The 22847-nt window shown below is 44.1% G+C and overlaps 1 protein-coding gene and 1 long non-coding RNA gene across 19 annotated transcripts in view; one reads left to right on the top strand and one right to left on the bottom strand.

Moving 5' to 3' along the window:
- Positions 1-301: 301 nt before the first annotated feature.
- Positions 302-22847, bottom strand: part of TJP1 (tight junction protein 1) — a gene marked incomplete at its 5' end in the record, with an annotated part of 330702 nt that continues 308156 nt past the window's right edge. For 5 of the 18 annotated variants that reach the window (XM_079914043.1, XM_079914044.1, XM_079914042.1 and 2 more), the window contains 10 exons: positions 303-2008; positions 4620-4763; positions 5897-6114; positions 7606-8086; positions 11121-11296; positions 17004-17231; positions 18492-18589; positions 18738-19601; positions 20445-20684; positions 21010-21360. In XM_079914043.1, coding sequence (XP_079770169.1) covers positions 1914-2008; positions 4620-4763; positions 5897-6114; positions 7606-8086; positions 11121-11296; positions 17004-17231; positions 18492-18589; positions 18738-19601; positions 20445-20684; positions 21010-21360 — 2895 coding nt within the window. In that variant the 3' untranslated portion in view covers positions 303-1913. Of the gene's footprint in view, positions 2009-4619; positions 4764-5896; positions 6115-7605; positions 8087-11120; positions 11297-17003; positions 17232-18491; positions 18590-18737; positions 19602-20444; positions 20685-21009; positions 21361-22847 lie in introns of all 18 variants that reach the window. The other 13 variants (XM_079914047.1, XM_079914041.1, XM_079914054.1 and 10 more) reach the window with 9 other exon arrangements.
- On the top strand, positions 5604-7709 carry LOC307182638. The gene is made up of 3 exons (XR_013827224.1): positions 5604-5626; positions 6777-6812; positions 7658-7709. It is a non-coding gene; the product is annotated as an uncharacterized lncRNA (long non-coding RNA).

The raw sequence follows: 22847 nt of genomic DNA, 5'->3' as shown, positions 1-22847 counted from the left end.
CTCTTTCTGATCTTTCATTGTTAGTGTACAGGAACGCAAGAGATTTGTTTGTTAATTTTGTATCTTGCGACTTTACTAAATTCATTGATTAGCTCTGGTAATTTTCTGGTGGCATCTGCACAAACTGCAGATTAAATCCCCATAATCGGCCCATGTTATGTTTTTCTAAAACTATAAGGGAGGAGACAAAACCATATAACAAGTTGGCCCTAAGGAACATGAATAAACACATACATCCACATACACTTACAGGCACAGTGGGAAGACTCCGCCTTCCCCCCCTTCTCCTGCTCTGTCTTCTGCCAGGATGCACTGGCAACAGGGGCTCACTCCAAATCCCCCACCCCCACCAGGACCAACGCGGCAGCAGGCAACTGGGTGATGAGGATCAGTGTGCAGGATTTTCAACTAGGATTATGAAGTTAAACAATACTAGAAATAGCGGGCAAACAGACCAAACCAGCACTTTATTTTAAAAAGTTTTATTCTGCAGATTTAGAAATTTGAGATTTTTTAATAACTGCAAAAGAAATTCAGTCACACCTACTGATTAACAGAATGTAGCGGTGTATTATCTAAACAGAAATTGTGCTGATGTGCCACAATAAATTGTCTATTAGTAAAAAAATACACTTTAGGGCACAGCATCATATCACAAATTACAATAGGGATACTTTGCAAGAATTTATTCAAACTAGAGAATTCTGAGTAACTGTATCTTTTGAATGCAGCATTTAAAAATGTAACAACTCTGTGCATTCTTTTTCTTAAAAAACTGACCTTGTGTGTGTCATAGAAATGCTGCTTTATTGCTGCAGAGGTCAAAGTTCAAGGCTCAAGAGGTACAGGAGAGAATACAAAGGTAGCCTTAAGAAACTTGGTTTTGTTTATGTATAAAAAAGGTAAAGTTTATAAAAGTTAATTTACAAACCAAGAACAAAGTGGTATGCACGCCTTATGTACAAGCATCCTTAAAACATCAAAAGTTTTTAAATGCATAGCCTAAAAAAAAAAAAAAAGAGAGAGAGAAAACAACCACTGCCCCTTGCCAAACAAACAAAACAAAAAAAACCCCACCCCAAATCACACCATTATTTTCTTCTGGGTGATTACACATTTCTGAAACCACCAAATCCACAATTCACTCAATCTTTTCATGATACAGTATCTAGATGTGCACAAAAGCCATAAAACCTTAGTAACACACAGAACGATCTAAGAATTAAAAACACAAGGGTAAGGCATTCCTGCTGGTTAGTATGTCTATGGTGATGTGGTTAACTTATAGATCCAAAGAGGCCACAGAACCAGTCTCACATGCTTTGGTGTCCTTCCCTAAGAAAAATGAGTTTTCATATACAGTAAGTAATTGTCTTCACTTGCCCCGCCCCGCCAAGAAAAAAAAAAAAAAAAGCTATAAATTCCTCTTGCTGTACATTTCTGTTAAATCCACTACACTGGTTATACATTTGAGGTGCTTTTTAAAAACGTGTGATTACCTCATGCATAATAAAAATGTGTATGCCAGGCCAGGGCCATAATAAAGTCTGAAACAGTGTACTTTGGAAAGAACAAAACTCAAATGCACCCCATTTACTGGCTGGTATTTTAACGGAAATCAATATGTGAAGTTAAGCAGTGACCATATAAAAGTACAAAACTCATTACAAAGCATCACATCGTGGAGCCTGTAGCCAACACCGACCCCCAACATGCAGCAGGCAGCATGTTTCCCAAGCACGGTTCAGGGGATGTTCACTCAGCCTCTCCAGTTCAAACAAAGCGTGTGATACTAACACACTGCAGTGTCAATTATAGGAAAAGTATATAATACTTGATGGAGTGGTTCCATTTAGATTTAGTAAGTTTAACCCAGTTTCACATTATTTAATCAAGTTCCTATATTTTAAGAATTAAAAGTGGTCAATCAAGACAGAAACACAGTTTGCTCCAACAAGATAATTTGGATCTCCAGGAAGACACTTGTTTTGCCAGGTTTTAGGATCGCCTACGAGAGAAAAAAAAGTTCATGTCATTTCTGGTTGGTTAAACTGCTATCTGTAATGCTTTGCAATCATGGGACAAACACAAACATATATATTTAGATACAATTTTCCTCTATTTCTTCAGCATACCGCACTTGTACCAAAACTCTTAGTGCTATATATGTACTTCATTGGAGACCCACTGGAATCTAATGATCCAAAAGCTGTTGCAGATTTCTCGTTTATTTTTTATGTTTTCAAGTTTGAGCCTTTTAAAAAATGAATAAAAGTTAGGGTGATCATGTGCCTGGGACAGTTCCAGTTTGCCCCTGAGTATTATTATTAAGAGTACCCTTCTTGGGCTTCCCTGGTGGCGCAGTGGTTGAGAGTCTGCCTGCCAATGCAGGGGACGCGGGTTCGTGCCCTGGTCTGGGAAGATCCCACATGCCGCGGAGCGGCTGGGCCCGTGAGCCATGGCCGCTGAGCCTGCGCGTCCGGAGCCTGTGCTCCGCAACGGGAGAGGCCACAACAGTGAGAGGCCCACGTACCACAAAAAAAAAAAGAAAAAAAGAGTACCCTTCTTTCACTTTCAAAAGTTTAGACAATAATTATATGATTACCCCATTTGAGCTGAGTATGAGAACACATTTCTCACACTTGACAGACCAAATGAAACCCTCAACACTGCAGAGTTCAGTTAAGGAGCCTCCTCCCCTTTACAAAAAAAAAAAAAAAAAAATCATTGAGACTGGGCCAGAGATTCTTAGCCCTGATCCTGCTGTACAACAAAACCATTCATGATGCTTCCAAAGTCATTGAACTGAGTAAGACTGAAGCAGGGCCTGGGCTTTGGAGTTTTTAACCAGCTTTTAACCAGGTGATTTGAGATTTGCAGCTACAGCTAAGGAGCCCTGGCAGTGGACTCAACGTAAAGAAGGCTGGGACAGCCATACACCTCTTGTGTCCATGGTAAGTGACAGTCGAAGCTGCTGCCTGTAAAGCAACAGTTCTCCACCAGGAGCAGTTCTGCCCCTCAGGGGACAACGTCTGGAGGCAATTTTGCTTGTCACAACTGGCATCTAGCGGGTGGAGGCCAGGGAGGCTGCTAAACACCCCACAGGGCCAAGGCTGAGAAGCACTGCAGACTGTAGGCTGTCCGTTACCTAAGCAACATCTGAGTCATGGTGGGCTCAGCAGTTTAAAACAGAGGGGTTTAACTTCACAGGTACATGTGGGCTTGTGCCATACTGCAGATAAATTGTTTAGGCAATGAGATAGTTACGACAACTCTTGGGAAAAACTTTAGGTTCAAAATTCTTTCCAATATACTAATAAATGCTTCTTGGAATTAAGTCAGTAGCTATCAAAATCTACCTTGACTTTTTAAAACAGAAATTTATAGTAGCAAAAGCATTCCGAAGCCACACAGAATTACATAAAATTACATTTCTCTTCTAGGTGTACATACTCAAATTTAACACAGGAAAAAGTAAGTTGTTTCAATCTAACAAAATAACATGTTCTGTGGCACAAAACAAATTATACGAAGCATACTGGTTTTTTTCGTATCTGGAAAAAAAATCGCTTATAAAACAAGTAACAACATAGTTACTTTAAGGACCCTCAACCTATTTTGGGTTAGAGGACGATCACAGCCCACACTAAAACCTGACTTTTGGAATATATGTTTTAAATGCAGTTTTATTCATTTTAATTCATTAGTTCAAACTAGGCTAATAAAATGTTTCTCAGTGGAGTTCCTGAAGAACTTTTCCCAGAAAATGGGGTAGTTGTGAATGAATATATGTAATATTTTATGTTGGGTAATAGTAAAATATGTTCTTTACACCATAAAACTCTATTTCATACTGTACCAAACTAAAACTGTATAATGCTCATCTGATTTATCAAAAATTCAGAAGAACTTTAAATTCTTTTTTTCTACATCAGGTTCAATTAAAGTGTTCTGTGCCATAAATATAGAAAGTTCTGACTTTAGTCTAACTGACTTAGTCACCCAAGGAAGTGAGAAATGTGAAAATGCAATGGAAGCTTTGAAATTATGATCTTGACAGCAATAAGCCATTTTAAAAGTGTATTACAGAAGTTATTTTGAGTTTTACATGGAAAAACCATGGCCAAGTATGATCACAGTGTAAGGTCTTTTATCTTTCAAGTTTCTCTAGTGTGTGTGTGTATACACACACACACACACCCCTACAAAGTATATATATATATACTTTGTAGACTGAGAAATAGTAACCAAAAATAGAAATTATTACATAAAGGAATCAAATCATTTTAGTATAAAGATGAAAATGCATATATATGTAGGACAATATCAATTCTTCCACCTCATCTTAAAAATTTTGACAGAATAATTTTGTTGAACACCAAGAAACAGTCAACCTTTGGCCAAATCATCAATGTTTACAAGGCAGAAGCTTCTCTACCTTTCAGTTTTCATTTACAATATATGTACCACAAATAAACTCCACAACACTGGTGATGCCTACAAGGCCACAGGAACAGAGGGAGGATCTGTGCACAGACAGCACGGGTAGCTCCGTCAGCCCACGGGTCAATCAACGACAGTACCCAAAGCCCCCAAAGGACAGAGTGAAGACAGCATACCCGACGAGGAGTCGGATGATTTTAGAGCAAAAGACCAACCGTCAGGAGTCATGGACGCACAGTGTGGTAAGCGCAGCTCCACGGGCTTCAGGAACTTGAGGCCATGGGGCCCGCACATCACTAAGGGGCTCAGCAGGGTCTCACCTGGGGCGGGGGGAGAGAGGTTTTAGACGGCTGGCTTCCTTCTAGACCCACACCCTCCTCACCCTCCTTCTAACCATATGCTTTAAAGCCAAAGAGGGTTAGTTCTCTGTAGTAGCACTGACCAAGAAAAATGTAACAGGAGCCACAGATGTAACTTAATATTTTCCAGTAGCCACATTAAAAAGGAACAGTTGAAGTCAATTTTAATATTTTATATAACCCAATATATCCAAAACATGTGAGCAATATACTGAATGTTTGAAGCTGGTGTGTATTTTACACTTCTAGCCCGTTTCAATTAAAACAGCCACAATTCAAGTGCTAAACAGCACAACGTTGCTGGTGGCTACTTCATTCAATCACAGCATTCTTATGGTATAAGACATACTCAAACATTTTACAAATGTTACTTATATCTTGTGTTTTTAATGTTGTATTTGCTACAGACGTGGTTTAAGAGATTCACGCAGGAGGGCCAACATGTTAGTATTCTGGCAAAATGTACGAAAATGAGCTAAAATAATGTATTTAAGGAAGCAAAGCACTGCTAAAATATTCTAAAAGACGTTGCAACATGGTTCATTATCATTTCATCCTGACAGATCTGGAAGACTGTGAAAAATAAGAGCATTCCTAGATTCCTGAAGCAGCTCAGAAACACACACCGCGACAGCCGATGGGGATGCTTCCTCCTCTGCAGCGTGTTTACTTGTGCTAGGTCTGCGCAGTGAGGAAGATCTGACCCGAGAGCCTTGCATTCCACCAGCAGGTGGCAGCACAGAGCAAGGCCTTTGGAGCGGGTGTTACCTAATTCATCTCTAGAGCTGCAAGGCAGGAAGGAACGACTCAAAGACAAAAATCTGGTGAGGTCGGCTAAGACTGGCGACTGGCTGGCAGGTACAGGAGTGCCCAATGACCCATCCCCTATTGTCACCGTCACAGTAAAGGTAGCACAGGCTCCCCTCTCCACAGTGCTCATTAGAGAGGCCCTCCCTTGTAGAAGGAACTTGAGGGCAGCCAGGGTGGGGGGAGAACAGAGGTCTAGGGTATCCTGTCTACTGAGCACAATAAGCTTTGAAAAGCACACAGGGCAACTCGAGTTATTGAAACTAAGCAGGAAATCACACACTCACCTTTCTCCTTATCCAAAGGCGGGAGGATGCTGTTGTCTCGGCAGACCTTGAAATAGATTTCCTGCTCGACTCCCTCAGGAATGGCTCCTTGTGGGATAATGATACTAACGCCGGTCTCTATGGAGCTCAGCACCCCGCCGTTGCTGTTAAATACGCCGCGGGCGGTGGCCACCACAGTGTGACCATCCTCATCTTCATCCTCTTCTACAGCTGAGGGACTGAGAGTTCAGAAATGGCCAATGAGTACATTCCTAGTCACATACAGGCACTTTCACTGCTAGTCTAGTCGGTGGTTTCATTCTCTTTCTCTCTCCATATAATCAAGCAGTTACTTACTTTAATAAGTTTTCAGTGACTGACAGACTTTACTCACAGGGATAACTAAGCATATTCTTCCTCGAGAAGTCAATGTCACTTTTAAAGGTAATAGTCACGTTTCCTTCATTACTGATTTTTTGCGATCAGAACATGTAAGGCCTGATACAGTGCTCACCCAATATTTTACAGCCATGAAACTGGTGTTTTAAAACTGATGGCACATCATGGTTTAATTGGTAGCATGTTTTTTCCTTCTTAGTGATACGTAAGACAGTGGTGCATCTCACAACTGATGGCATCTTAGACCTGATAAAATACACTAATTAGGCTCGCTCTCTCCTGAGGATTTCTGGTGTGCATACTATGGCCTTCCCTCCCCACTCCCTAAGCACAGACGCCCAATTCCATGAGGTAATAAAGACTCCGGTGTGGGCAATCGCTCATGGAGAGGAGATGGTCCATTCACGCGGTTCACACAAAGACGCCTGAGGCAGAGGGGATGTGGTACCAAATCTCCTTCAAAAGTGCAGGCTCTCAGGACTTCCTTTTTTTTTCCCCTCAGGACTTCTTGAAGCAAAATTTTGAGCCAGGACTAAAGGTGAGCAGAAAGATGGGCCAACAAAATGAAAGTGAGTGCAGGGAGCTGCGGCTTCACTCCTCCGTGGCCAGAGCGGTGGGCATGGGCTCCCCGGGGCAATGGTACCGCGGGGCCCCTGTGAGGGGGCCGCTCCTCCACATCCCCTGGCTGGCCTGTCCTTCCGCTCGGGAGGCAGCCTGCCCGTGGCCCGCGAGTACTTTCTGCGTCAGTGGCTTAGGGAGGTTTCTGCATGGCCAGCACGGGTCTTGTCGGTCACTGTGCAGATGAGGGGAGGGGTGTAGGGAGTGTGGCTCCAGGCAGGCTGGGTTCATCTCATTTGCTCAGCCATCTGACCAAAACTATTAAGAAAGCTCTTTTTTAAACAACCATTTTGAGGTTATTACATCTTCTTTTCAAACTCACTGCTGAATAAACAGTGGATGAGGAATACAGATACTCTATTATTTTTGAGATATTCTCCAAACGTGCCGCCCCAGCTGGAGGTCAGAGGTCATGGGAAGCCAGGGCTGGTTAGGAGTCTGGCTCTGAGGTCAGAAGTCAGACCAGTGGCTGGGCCTAGGCTCCCTGAGCATGGCTGTGTGACCCTGAGTGAAATACAGTGCCTCTCAGCCTGGGTTCTTACACAATGGAGATAATGAGCACCAGCTTTAGTGCCTCTTGCAGAACCTTTAGTCATTCCAACATTTTGGACAGCACCATTCAGCTTAAAGTTTGAGTTGAAATCATCAGTCAGGTTCCCAAAACTACACCCAACTCATATGAGAGACATCACCAGGCCAAGAAAAAGTCTTACCTCACGGGCACAGCTTTAGGCCCTGTGCTGATACTGTTTACTTGATATTTAGGCTTATTATCTGTGTGGACAGAGAACGTCTCAACTCCACTGTCAAACTCCGGAGGCTGCGTGGAACTGTGTGCTTTCACCAGAGTTTTCGGAGAAGTGGGGGCTTTGGAAGACAAGTCAGGTTTATGTGCAGTTTCGCTCGTCAGGAGATTGTGACTGAATTTAGGACTTTCAAACTTGCGTTCAAATGGCCGCGCAGAACTTGTATATGGTTTTGGTGTGAATCGATTGTATGCTGGAGTGATCGTTTTCTGAGTCTGTTCGGCCCCGTTAGCTGGGGCTTTATCTGGGAAACTTTTCTGGGGATAGAAAGCAGACTGGGCAGCGTCTTCTCGGTTGGCTGGTCTGTAAGCTGCTGGCTTATTCTGAGATGGAGGTGGGTCTGGTTTGGACACTAAAGAGCTCTGAAAATCCAATGACATGGAATTACCTGTAAAACACACACATATAAGTATTTCAAAAACTTCCTGAAAACAGCTACTGAATACTATGTTGTACATCAAAACTAATATTATAAGTCAACTATACTTCAATAAGAAAAACAATAAAGTACATTCGGTGGCTTGAACAAAAAAAGCATTACAAACCCATCTCTAACTGACTGTAATGGTTTGTGAGATGGAAAAGATGTTATAATGGGTCAAGAATAAAATCTATCCAGATGAGTAATTCATTCATGAAAGTTATCAACAAGTGATTCTGTGGGAGACCGTGGTGACCATGTTAAACTAAGTTTTTAGGAATAAACCTTGAAACAACTTTTCATCCATACAGAAAACAAAAACCAAAACGCCCTTCCTGACACAAGTTCTAACAGTCATCTGATGTCCCTCTCATCTTAACCTGTCCTGGTGTCAGAGTCAATGACTGACTGGGTCTGGGTCAGCAGTCTGAGGACACTCTTGACCCCTGGTGGCTGTGTGTGATGCTGAGGGGCCAGGAGGTAGCAGGGACACCTGGGACAGTGTTCATGTACCTGCTGCCTGGAGTCAGGGTCATGTGGCTGGGAGTCCTGGCCTCCAGAGACTGGCATCGGAGTGACCCCGCTCCAGTGTCCACAATAAATTAGAAACAGAATGACAAAACTGGCCATGTTAAAAAAAAAAAAAAAATCAGTACTACAAAACTTACCATAATTAAAGTTAAAAAAGAAAAGTCACAGATTGGCAGAAGCTATGTACAACACATATAACTGATTTTAAAAAAAATTAGGATCCAAAACCTATGAAGAATACCTATACATCCATAAGAAAGAACCAACCAATAGGAAAATAGGCAAAGACCTGAACAAGCAAAAACGCAAGTGAAGACTAGACTAACCAGTAATCATACAATAAGATACTCAACATCACTATTAATTAGGAAAATGCAAAACAAAAACAAAAAACATCATTTCACATCCATCAAATGGGCAAAACTTACAAGTCTGGTAATGCCAAGCATTGGCAAAGATGTGGAATAACAGAAATTTCCATGTACAGATCTTCCTCGACTTCCCAGGGGAGGTTCAAAGTAAAAAATGTGCTTAATACACGGGACCTACCAGAATCGTAGCTCAGCCCAGTCTCCCTGAACGTGCTCAGAATACTCTCACTAGCCTACAGTTGGGCAAGATCATCTAACACAAAATATTATAATAAAGTGTTAAATATCTCATGTGATCTATTGAATACTGTCCTGTAAGTAAAAAACAAGACTGGCTCTCTGGGTCCAGGACAGTTCAAAGTGTGTCAGTTATTCACCCCCGTGATGCAGCGTCTGACTGGGGGCTCTTCTCACAGCCGCTGCCCAGCTTCACGAGAGATTGTATTGCTTATTGCTAACCTGAGAAAAGATCGAAATTCGAAGTAGTTTCTAGTGAATGTGCATCGCTTCTGCACCATGTAAAGTCAAACCGTCATAAGTCAGAGACCCTCTGTACCGCTGGTGGCAGTGCAAAATAGCACCAACTGAATTCTATGAAATAATTAAGGAAAAAAATCATATCAGTGCTATACAAACTCTTCCAGAAATGAGAGAAAGAGGGAACACGTCCCAGCTCTCTTTCATGACGCTAGCACAACTTTGATACCAAAACCAGACAAGGACATTATAAGGAAATTATAAACCAAAGCTCCTTGTGAACATAGTAAGATAACTTATTACAGAAACAAAATGAAGGAGACAAATCTTAGGATCGTCTTCGTGCGTTTGGCCCTCTGTATCTGCGGATGCAGAGCCCATGGACACAGAGGGTCGACTGTACTACACCAGTTACACAGGGGACGTGTGTATCCGCAGATTTCAGTGTGCGTGGTGGGATGGGGGTGAAGTGGTGGTGGTGGTGGGGGTCCTGGGATCAGTCCCCTGCGGATACTGAGGGACAATGTACATACAAGAAAAAAACAGTTGACAAAATGCTTTCAGCAAACTAGGACTAGAAGGGAACATTCTAAACATAATAAAAGGCACCTACAAAAACCCCTACAGCTAACATTGTAACGGTGAAACATTCAATCGTTTCTCCCCACAATGGGGAACTAGCAAAAGATGTCTGCCACCATCATTTCAACTCAACATTTTACTATGATGTCTCAGCCAGTGCAAAAATGGCATAAGGTTTGGAAAGTAAAAATTTAAACTTTATCGGCAGACATGATAGTGTGTAAAGAAAATCCTAACATAAAGTAATATCAAATTATACCCCTGGGATTGGACTCCTACATAAATACAGAGGAGCACTGTCTCTAGGAGCAAAACATCACCAGGAGATGGGTGAACTGTGGTGTACCCTTTGAAAGCACCAAATGAGAAGAGAGATGTTGGTTGGGAGGGTGGAGGCAACAGTCCCTTCCAGGACGTCTAATGGCTGTGGAGCTGGGAAGGTGGCATGAGGCAGTGGCACTTACTGGAAGGCAAAGGGAAGGATTATGGGGAAGGGGAGAGGAAGATGAAGGAAGCAGGAGAGCGGGGAGAGGAGCTGGGCCAGTGGCCCGGGAAAAGAGGCAGTTACTGCTCAGAGATGTGAAGGAGAAGACGTGGGTGCACACGCAGGGACGCCACCCTGAGGTGAGCGCTCTGGAGCTGATGGGATCTATCTTGATGAGCCTCCGCCACAGAACACAAATGCAAAGACGAGGTGCTCAGGGACACGTATTATGTGAAACTCTACGGCCGCCCTATATCCACATGCGAAGACGGACATCACCATAATTTTTACGAACCACCATTCAAACATTTAGTTTTGGGCATACTGGTAAACAAAAACTACTTTCAGAAATTAAGCTATGTTAAGGAGGCAGGTTAAAATCTATTTAGCTAAAAGGCTTGTCCGATATAACTGTCATTATCATAAAAAAGAAGAGGTACTTTTAACAAAGCCCCTTATTTTTCGCTGTTCTCAGCCCAGAGATTTCTAGCACGTACTTTTCATCTTGTAAGTGTGAGTCTATTACAGTGGTCCTGCCAACTCCTAAGCCGCCTACCTTCGCCGAGTGTCCCCTTGGTGTGTGAGTGGAGGCTGAGGGTGGTGCTGGGGCCGGGCTGGGTGGCCTGGCTGTACTGGGCGGGCGGCGGCGGAGGGGGTGGTGTGGCCTGCAGTGGGTCATAGCGCTTCTCCCCAAACGGCCTGTCCACAGCTTCAGCCTCAGCAGACTTCCCCCTGTGGAAAAATGAGGAAATGCCAACACCTACAGACGGATCCACATTCACAAAGCAAGTTCCCCTTCTTCTAAGTATCCCTGAGGGGTTTTTTTTGAGAATTTCACAGTTTACCCTTATGAGTGTGGGTACTCTACCAAAACACACAAACAAGTCCAACCAGTCACCAGCACAAGAGGTGTAAAGGCAGCACAGGTATTTTAAGAATATTAGTAAAGCATCCAAAAGACGGCAACCAAAAGGCAGATGGAATTCGGGGTATACTTGTACTATTCAACACTGTGGTCTACAAAAAATAGTAATGGCTGGTAGGTTTAATGAAGTCGTCCAAATATTCTGAAAAATATTTATTGGCCCAAATCCTCATTAGATTCCCTTCTGGTGTAGTGCCTAAGAAGGCATGAAGCACCAGCTTCTGGTGCAGGCTAGGCACCACAGAAGGTGACGTCACGGGCCAGGGGCTGGCAAGCCCTTAGTCAAGGGCTGACAAGAAATGCTATCAGCTTCTTGGCCATACGGCCTCTGTCACAGCTATTCAAACTCTGCCCCAAAGCAGCCAAAAACAGCTTGTAAATCAAAGGGTACTGCTGTGTTCCAGTAACACTGCACCTTTTTTTTACTTCAAAATTTATCCTGGATTTACCAGATCCATTTTTTGTTTAGCAATTGCTAGAGCAGCAAATACTGCTTGATTTTTAAGGCTCATTTAAATCAAATTGTGAATGTATGCTTATTTTTTCAGATTCCCAATTGTTAATATAGAACACATAAAATTCACACAAAAGAAATCTTTAAAACAGGACCCATAATTGCAACACTGCCCTCTGAGCTCTGCAGAGCCAAAGCTGTACACTGGCTTTCCGTGCACACGCAGTCACACAGACGCCTAGAATGTACTTTCACAGAAGACTACTGTCGCGGAGTCTAGTCATGATCAGCTTTAAAGCCGCGCCATTATCTCATTTTGGGTGTCTGGACTAAGCACTGAAGACGACGTTAACACCTGCAAGTGCACGTAATGCCAGTGCCACAGCGAGGGACCCTCACGTCACAGCCTCACACCAGCGCCCCGTCTTACCACATGAAGCTCCTTTCCAAGTAGTCAGAGCTAGTATAAGAGCCAAGAAATCTAGGTGATGGCAAAGCAAGCGCAACAGAAAAATTAAAGAAAACGATCAATCTAAGTTTGCAGCAAACAGAACTCAAATGTCATTTTAAAGCATCAACCAAAAAACACACATCCACCATTTCAGCATACTTCAGTCTATAAAGGAAACCACCACTGGCTCTCATTTAGCTCGGGACACCAGCAGCCGGTGGAGACGTGGAACGCAGCTAGGCCCCGCCCGCCCACCCTCCACACACATGGGGCTCTGGTGGGCAGCAGTGTGGCTAAGCTTCACTCCTTGGCCCGCTGCCCACTCCTGGTGCTGAACAAAGAAATGAAATAAAGCAGCGGGTTCTGAAGAAGTGGGGGTGAGTGCTCTGTTGAAAGAAAGGGGGCTAGGCACAGAAGTCCAGAGTGAAAACACAGAAGTGATGCAGCACCACACCTAGCACGGTACGGATACACGATCAACACGTGCTCCTTCCGAGCCTGACGCTGAGCCCCGAGGTGGGCAGAGCTGCCACGCTGACTCCCTTGGTCTCCACCTCTCTCATCTAATAATGCTACATGCACACAAAACCACCTAACGCCAATCTTATGCTTAATTCTTGTAAGCTGAAAACCACCAACATTTATCTTGAGACCTGGAAGTCTCACGGTAGGCTGCGTCTTCAGAGGTAGATATTCCAGTGACAGAAATCACATTAGATGCCCTGAAGGAGACAACTCAATCTCTGAGCTGCAGCACGTGCACAGACCCAGATGGAGCCTGCTCTTCTAGCCCTGGCCTGGAATCCTGGCAACTCCTAACTTGCTTTGGAGGTGATGTCAGGGCTGCTGTCTCCTCACCTCTCCAGCATCAATGTGGCTCAACAGACTGTGAGACTGGGTGACAGCTACCTGCTTCTGGGGCACTTATCCTGTGCTATCAAAGACTTCTCCCTGCTCTAATTCCCTCCATTTTTAAGGTGTGCTTTTAAGTGGAACAAAAGCACGCATTATCTGGAAGACGGTGACTTTGTTATTTCTATGTTTTACTTTAGAGAATAAGGCCTGTAGGCAATCTATTGGTGACAAACAGTAAATAGTTTTGAAATGTAAGACAAAGAGGGCCCCATATTTTAAACTATTTTCCAATTATTAAAGTTGTATTAATTGGGCAAAAGAGTAAAACAGCATTAGAAAGGGAAGGCATAGAAACAACTTCCTGCTGAGTTATCTTCTAGGACACTCGAGTCTCCTTTCCAACTCTCTAGCCATTAAAAACCTATATGGGAGGGCTTCCCTGGTGGTTCAGTGGTTAAGAATCCACCTGCCAATGCAGGGGACATGGGTTCGAGCCCTGGCCCGGGAAGATCCCACATGCCGTGGAGCAACTAAGCCTGTGAGCCACAATGACTGAGCCTGTGCTCTAGAGCCCGCGAGCCAGAACCACTGAAGCCCACGCACCTGGAGCCCATGCTCTGCAACAAGACGGCAATGAGAAGCCCACGCACCGTAACAAAGAGTAGCCCCCACTCGCCGCAAATAGAGAAAGCCCGCATGCAGCAAGGAAGACCCAACGCAGCCAAAAATTATTTTTTTTAAAAAACCTTATTATATGGGAAAATGCAGCATTACTTTCATATACAAAGGAAGGAAAGGCATCCTAGTATCCATCTCAAGTTAGACTTTCTCACCCCATAACACTACCAACAGTAAACAGTAATATCAAACCGAGTCCGCAGTGAATCTACAGGGACAGACATGATCTCTTTCTCATGGGACCTCTGCCCAGCAAACACTGGTTCCTCCCAGGGCTGTGGACGTGAGGAGGAGTGCGCCGGGGCTTGTGCTGAGCCTTGGTCACTCCACATGGAATGACTGAGCCCCTCCACCGCCAAGTGCTCGGCAGTGTTCTAGACCATGTCTGAAAGCTATACGTCATAGATATATTACTGAGTCTTCTCTCCAGAGAACAAGATTCACACAAAACCAAAAAATACCTTGTCATCTGATTCCCTAGCAAAACTTTTAATTTACTTTTTAGACCTAAATGTATCCTGTTAAGGCTGTATTCTATTTACCAAGTATGTAAAAGGATAAATAAAATCTCTCTTTAAACTGGACTCCCTTCTGAGAGGAATGAATATGTTTAAACAGCTTCAGTAAAAGTGGTGACGCCCTTCCATCTCATGGAAGGTGAGCTTCTCAGGCTCCACGCCTAGCTCATCCTGGTCTGGACTCTCTCCAGATGCACTGGGCACCTCTCTAGGCTTGTGTTAGGGGAGGCTCACAACACTCGTGCAAGACTGTCTGCTTCAAACAGAGCCCGAACTGCACCACTCACAGTTCGCAGCTGTGTTTCTCATAAACTGCTTTCTTCCGTAGACAAAGATTTAAATGGATAACAGTGGAAAAGGTTTTAAATCTTCACTTTAAATGATGTCTTAGAAAGCAAGTGGTAATTGAAAGTAGGTTTTTAGGGACTTCCCTGGTGGTGCAGTGGTTAAGAATCCGCCTGCAAATGCAGGGGACACGGGTCCGAGCCCTGGTCCGGGAAGAGCCCACATGCCACGGAGCAACTAAGCCCGTGCACCACAACTACTGAGTCTGTGCTCTAGACCCTGCAATCCACAACTACTGAGCCCGCGCACCTAGAGCCTGTGCTCCGCAACAAGAGAAGCCACCGCAATGAGAAGCCGACGCACTGCAATAAAGAGTAGCCCCCGCTCGCCGCAACTAGAGAGAGCTCGCGCGCAGCAACGATGACCCAATACAGCCATAAATAAATAATTTTTTTTAAGTAGGCTTTTAATATTAGAGGTTTTAAAGTATATTCTAAAAGAATTTTCACTGATCAGCAAGTGACAAATGATATGTTCAGACAGTCCGAAGCATCTAATTCAGTAAAAATCTTCATGATTTTAAACTTAGGCACAAAAGCGATTTGTGGTTGCTTTTTTTTTTTTGCAGCACGCGGGCCTCTCACTGTTGTGGCCTCTCCCGTTGCGGAGCACACAGGCTCCGGACGCGCAGGCTCAGCAGCCGTGGCTCACGGGCCCAGCCGCTCTGCGGCATGTGGGATCTTCCCGGACCGGGGCACGAACCCGTGTCCCCTGCATTGGCAGGCGGACTCTCTACCACTGCGCCACCAGGGAAGCCCTGTGGTTGCTTTTTAATGTCTCATCTTGGCCACGCAGAACTACAGTCCCAGTTATTCACTCAAACACTAATACGGGTATCCCTAGGGAGATTATCTAGATGGGCCCTTCTCAAGAGGAGTTAACAGCTTCCCTGAGCTCCGAGACCACTAGGCATTTCCCTTCCTGCCCTGCAGACTTAGGACTTGCTCAGCCTGGCCCCACAACTGTGTAAACGAATCCCTTGTAATAAATCCACATCTACTTCCATTCTGTGGGCCTGTTCTGCTCAAGTATGAACCCACCTGTGCCTGTGTGTGTTTATACTCCACTCTCAGAACCAAATTCACCATTAGTCAGGGCTCAACCAGTGGCAGAACCAGAACGGGATACAAACTCACACGGGCACATGTGGGTTTGTAGTTTGTACCCCAACAAAACACACAAGAAAGAAAACCAAAAAACCCAGTAGACAAGCAAACAGAAGGGAGCAGCACAGACAGGAAAAAGACAGCAGGAACCTGGGGCTCACTCCTAGCTCTGCCCCTGTCACAGCCCCTCGCTGGAGCTTGGGTTCCTCATGTTTACAGCTAGACCAGAAATCTCTAAAGTCTCCTCAAGCTCAAACAATAATAAACGACAAGTTTTCTCTTGACTTGGAAAAAAATTTTTAAAAACTCTTTAGTATCGTCCCTCAATGTCACTCCCCAACACAACCCTACTTTTTTTTTTTTTTTTTTTTTTCCGGTACACAGGCCTCTCACTGTTGTGGCCTCTCCCATTGTGGAGCACAGGCTCCGGACACGCAGGCTCAGCGGCCATGGCTCAAGGGCCCAGCCGCTCCGTGGCATGTGGGATCCTCCCAGACCGGGGCACGAACCCGTGTCCCCTGCATCGGCAGGTGGACTCTCAACCACTGCGCCACCACGGAAGCCCTAACCCTACTTTTATTTTTAAAAAACAAACAGAAGAGAAGGATGAGAACATGTGCTGCACAGAAGGGAGAGACTCTTAAAAATCAGGGTCTTAACCGTTTATCCTCTCTTACCTCAAAACGCTTTGATTTCAAAATCCTTTGATTTTAACATATTTTTAATGCAAAAAATTTACATAGCTGACGCTAGAGTTTAAGAACAAAAAACACACATCCCAGAGCTAGATAGAACACACACTGCTGAAATGCTAAGAGCCTACAGAAGTCATGTATTACATAGCTAACTATTTTCCTTCAAAATATACTGAACTTAGGACTTCCCTGGCAGTCCAGTGGTTAGGACTCTGCACTTCCACTGCAGGGGCAAGGGTTTGATCCCTGGTCAGGGAACTAAAATCTCGCATGCCAAGCAGCAAGGCCAAAAAACAAAACAATACACACACGCGCGCGCGCGCACACACACACACACTGAACTTTGTGTGATTAACTGCACTTTATGTTTCATCTTATTTTTAAAAGGTAAGTCTTAAACAAAATAACTCACTTGGAAGAGTAACTAGAAAACTGTGGCTGACTCTGAGAATGAACCGGCTTGGCGGGCTCTGAGAGGTGGCTGGCAGGGACATGTGCAGAAGGCTTGCTCTCAAAACTTCTTCGATCAAAGTAGGAGAGCTGTTTTCGATAGTATTCTTCATCTTCCTCAGGATCATAATGATTTGACCGAACAATGTCTTCAGGCGGCTTCATTTGAGGTTTTTGCGGTTCGGGGATCCTGATAATGAATGATAAATGAAATAACTTTTGAGAAGTTAATTTGACAAATAAAATGGAATACGTAAGTTTCACCTTGACCTTCCACTGACTGCCGTGGTTACTCAGGATCTGGCTGAGCAGTGCAGCAGTCAAGGTGGACATTCCCAGTCCCGTGTCCTCATACATTATACTCGATGGCAACACTCTCCTGGCCCGTGAGTCCTAAACACAACCTATCTATTGAGCTTGATAGTGACCTCATTAGAAGCAGCTCATCAGAAAAAGAAAAGTAAGCCAGACAGTGGAGGGCTTCCTCAAGTACATGCACCATCATCGTCAGCAACAATAAAAACCAAGAGCTGAAGAACTTTACAGCAGGATCAATAAATGATCCTCATATAAGGAAAGAGCTCGACATGTCCAAAGTTCCAGAGGACACAGGAAGCACGTGGCAAAGAAAGTACATTATCAGCAAATTAAGGCACTGTTACATAGGCCCTAGTTAGCAAATTTCAGAAACTCCGCATCAAAAATGGATAAACTTAAATACGTTTCACACCAAGAAGGGGGGGCTAAGCTTTCAGTTAGTACATGTTTACTCTGTGTAGAAGAGCTTATTTGCTAGTGATCCCAGCTAAAGGAGACATCACAGTAGTTTACATTTTCATGAAGAGCAACAGACATTAAAATCAGAGGAAAATGTACATGTTAGACAGTAGTTCCTCTTTATTACAAGCACAAATATAAGCGAATGAAACATATTAGGCCAAAGAACTGTATTCAAATGCAGCCCATCAACTTAGCAGCAGCCAAATCAGGCCACAGCTAAGAGCACAGCTGGCGGGTTCCTCTCCCAGCAACTCCTGTCAGCCTCAGCTTCATCCCTCCTGGAGCTTTCTAAAGGATTAAGTTTAGTTATCTCATAGCTATCTGAGTCTGTTTCCTCACCCCTAAAAACTAACAGTTTGCATGTCCAAAAGCACTATTAAACTAAAAAACACAGTCCAAAAGTAATTAGGGCTTTAAAAACTGTACTTTAGCCATTTGCTAGAGAAATATGTGTTCGAAAGATTTGTTAACTGAAAGAATAATAAAGATGTGTTACAGAAGGTATAATACATAAAGCTGTTTACTTTTCCTTCTAGGACCACTGTTTTAACTGCAAAAGCTGGAGGAGTTCACCTAAGGACAAGGGAGACCTCTGCCTTCCCTGCCTCCTCTCTAGTAAGAGGGCCACACTCTCAGTCAGTTGTAGGCCACAAGCCTGCAAAGCACCCACCTGTGCAGTGTTCTGTCGTGTTCAATGAGCTGATTCTGAGCAGGGGCTTTAGGACCTAGGACGGGAGCACCTGCAGGTTTAGACATGACCTCTGGAGGCTGCAGAAAAATAAGACACACGAGCCTCAGGGAGAGATCATGAGAAAACAGGCTTCGTTTAAGGGGGAGGGAACATTATGAAGCGTTACGCACAACAGTCACTGAATGTGCTCTGAACGTGAGGCAGGAGACACAATCACGTATTTACCTTGAAACCAGAGTTATGGTTTTCATCCTTCTTGCTCTCCACTGATGCAGACCTTTTGTTTTCAAACATTTTCACTCTGGTGAGCACTGACTGTGGCTTCATCGCTGGGTCTTCCTCTTCCTCCACCAGAGCTGGGGGTGGAGGCAGTGGTTTGGTACTTGCGGGCGGCACTTCCGGCTTGTGCTGAGGCGGGACAAGGGCAGCACCGTGGAGAGGCTCGTAGTGGCCCGGGCCTGCTTTGGAGGTGAAGCCTTGGGGCGGGACCTGCTCATAACTCCGTGAGTACTGGTCAAAATACTGCTTAGGCTCGGACGCCTTGGGGCCTGTGGAGGAGTAGGGCTGCGCGTCTGGCCTGTACCTCCCATGCACGTCAAACCCAGGAGCGGGCTGCTCTTCGTGCCGCAGGGTGGAGGTCCTGAGTGGCGGGTCGTAGCGCGGTCGGCTTTCATAGGACAGAGGGGTTGGCTCCTCGAAACGTGGGAAATACCCTCGTTCTGAGGACTCCTCGGGATGCTGTCTGGAGTCCAGGTCTCGCGGGTGCTGATTATCAAAAGAAGGCCGGGGCTGGTACGGCTGTTTGTCATCATAATAGGACCACTGCTCCTCATACGCAGGGATGCGGTCGTCATAGCGCAGACGATGGTCGTAGTTTCGAGGAAACTGGTCCGTGTAGTTTGAGGAGTCATATCTGTAGGCAGGCTGCTCCAGGTCCCTGCTGGCCTGTCTCTCTGCGTATGGGGGCTGCGGCTCATAGCTCAGACTGGGCTCCTTGTCTAGCCTCTGCCCTGGGTGAGCAACAGCTGGCTGCTTCAAAACATGGTTCTGTCTCATCACTTCCTCAGGATAGGGATCCTTCCTATATACCTGTATAAAAAATCCACGCGTAAGGACACAGGCTTGTTTCAAATTCTAGTCTATTTTAAGACAAACTATGATTTAATATGTAAAAATGGCATGTTCTACCATTTATTACCAGGACAGAAACAGATTAGTGGAGAAAGCCAGTTTAAGTGAAGCTCAAACTTTACAATGCAAGTAGGGGCTTTTACTTTTCAGCATACTAAATGAAAAGTGAGTTAAAGATACTTTAACTTTTTAATTATTAAGTTTAGTAGAAAATTAATGCACTGAACTGTTGATTCCACTTGATTTGGACACTGAAAATAAAATCAAAAAGAAAATTTATGGACACCATAATTTATAAAACATAAAGAAGTTTAAAATGGGTCTGAACTATAGATTAAGAAATTCTGACAACCTAAAGGGGTGGGATAGGGAGGGTGGGAGGGAGACGCAAGAGGGAGGGGATATGGGGATATATATATATATCCATATAGCTGATTCACTTTGTTATACAGCAGAAACTAATACAACATTGTAAAGCAATTATACTCCAATAAAGATGTTTAAAAAAATAAAAAGAAAAAAGAAAGAAAGAAATTCTGGAAGATTCTGAAAGCCAAACATTAAAAAATAATAAAAATATTAAGTACCAATCCCAATTAAAAGGCCTATTTTAAAATAATCAGTATATCACTGGAAGCCATGCAAATTATAGAACCGAAATGATTTGTACTGATTTGAGAACAGTATGGTGCATAAGCCCACAGTAAAAAGCAAAAGGAACACGTAAAGGGCAAAGCAAACACAATCATGTGCTAGACTGATGGAGAGCAACAGATTAGCGCAACACTGCAGCACAGGTACCTTTGCTGGATCTACATGCGACGACAATGATGGCTCTTGACCTCTTAGCATTATGTGAGCTGCCTCAGTGCGTGGTGCTCTTAAAGAATCAGCTTGTGGTGAGTCAGAGGTGAAAGGAGCTGGGGTGGGCTCCTCCAGTCTGACATTAGTTAAGTTTACATTAGGATTAACAGCAGAGGTTGATGATGCTGGGTTTGTTTCAGGCGAAAGGTAAGGGCCTGGAGATGAGGCTTCTGCTTTCTGTGAAGTGTTTAAAATATTTTAAATATAGTGTTTCTGTTTACTGCTAACTTCCCACTTCCATTTATAGTGGTTGATAGACATACATTTTAAGTGTGCTGAATAACAAAACTATGACCTCATGTCCTGAATTTTTTAAATTTCAATATACTGCTGTCTAAGATAAACACACAAAGTTTAGAATTAAGTCCTTGGTATTCTCAAGTTGAAATTAAAGATTAATTCTTAATCTGGAGAAAGGACAATATATTTTTAATTCAATCACCATATCCTAGACTTTAACAATGCACCTCTAACTGCAAAACGTTGAATGCTTGCTGCTTACCTGTTGAGAGGCTGTCTTAAGTCCAGGGGAGTCTATTCTATGAACTGGCTGTGGCTGCGCTTGTGGTGAGTAAGTAGGATATGTCTGGTGGTCATGATGCATTCCAGAGGAATCCTCTCTGACAGGCTCAGAGGACCGTGTAATGGCAGACTCCGGGGGAGTCCCCACCTCATCATTAAGAGTCTCATCTAGTTCTTGATCAGTGTAGGCCCCGCCTTCTGTATCTGTATCTTCATAGTCAGAAGTATGTCTACTGTCCGTGCTATACATTGAGTATTCACTACCTGGGGCTGACAGGTAGGACAGACGATCATCATGCAAATCAAGGTCATCACTTGTAGCACCATCCGCCTGGGTCAAATAGAAGTAAATTAAAAATTTATTCAGTAGTTCTTTAAGAGATGGCCTTTATTTTACAAGGGAGACTGAAAAGGATACTTTTCTTTGCAGAAATCACATCTGTTTCTTGAAACTTCTGGTGAGGAAAGGTCAAGAAGATAGTACAAGCACACATGCAGACACACAGAGCATCCTTTGAGATCTGAAGGGCTTGGATGAGTGGAACGTCGGCTGGCCGGCCGTGACAAAGCCCCAGAAGACAGCGAAGGAGCCCTGGCCCCACTCTGATTTTGAAACCTAGTCAGTCACTAGCTTGTCAGCCCAGAGGAGGGTGAAGAGGGAGAGTGCTGCCAGACCAAGCTCACAGAAACAAAGACACAGTGACTGACAGAACAGCGCACGTGAGAATAACCAGGAAAATAAACGCCACGGTTCAAGCTGAACAAGAGTTTATGTATATATAAAATCTATATATTAAAGAAAACAGCTTCTTAAAAAACTTGGTATTTGGCCCTAGAGCTTTATAAAACACAACGGAAAAGCATCATCTAAGTGCTGGCTGCCTAATTAAACTAAGAACTTTTAAAAATTATTCTTCACAGATGGATGCAGAGAGGGAAGTGCAGTTATGACTCTCTTTTACAGACAATTAAGAGCTGAGTTAGCCTTCAGTCTGCACTGATTATCTTCTGAGCAGACCAGAAAGAACGGAAGTATTTGAGGGAAAGGGAAGTACAGTGCTGCAGTCAACAGGCTGTCATGGATACTAATTTGAAGCTAGTACCCGTATTACACACAACAGTCCTGGAAGACCATGCCTGGACCCTGCGCCCAGAGAGGCACGAGAGCTGGAGGATCCAGAACCCAGAATTCTGACGGCATGGACTGAAGGATAAACAAGGCTCGAGCCGCCTGAATGGTGCTTCCCCCACAGTCCCAATCCTGGCTCTGCAACAGCCTGACCCTGAGCCCTCCCTTAATGGGAAAGACCAGCCTTCCGTGACTCTGGCTTTCAACAGATCACCTGCCTGGTTTGGAGAGTGAGCGCACTAGGGCTATGCTCTATGTTCCAGCAGAGTCTCTCCCACTGAAATCTCAATGGCTTGAAACCTTCTTGCTATCTACTTTGATCTCTGACTCGCGGGGTCTGGAAGACTATAACCCAGGAGCCAGCCAGGGAAGTATTTAAGGCCCTGGGGAAGAACAACTCAACTCACTAACCTGCTCAGCTTTTGCAGTGGTATGAAATGCAGCTTTTGCAGTGGTATGAAATGCAGAAGTGAGCAAGAACCAGGAGTGCTCTGAACCAGAAATGACATATGCTTACATGTTAAGAAAGCCTCCGGATGATTTTTCTTGGTTTAATAGGGAACATACAAGCCTGTCACAGAAATTGCAAAAAGGAACTCTTCCTAGCAATCAGATCAAAGTAGTTAGCTCAGGAGAGTCGATGTGAAATGAAGTGGTTTTAGTTTAAGAATCTATTTGGAGAAAATATA

The sequence above is a fragment of the Stenella coeruleoalba genome, assembly GCF_951394435.1.
Source record: "Stenella coeruleoalba genome assembly, chromosome: 2".
Taxonomy (NCBI): Eukaryota; Metazoa; Chordata; class Mammalia; order Artiodactyla; family Delphinidae; genus Stenella; species Stenella coeruleoalba.
The sequence above is the reverse complement of the archived record's forward strand: the minus strand, read 5'-3'. Positions and strand labels throughout refer to the sequence as shown.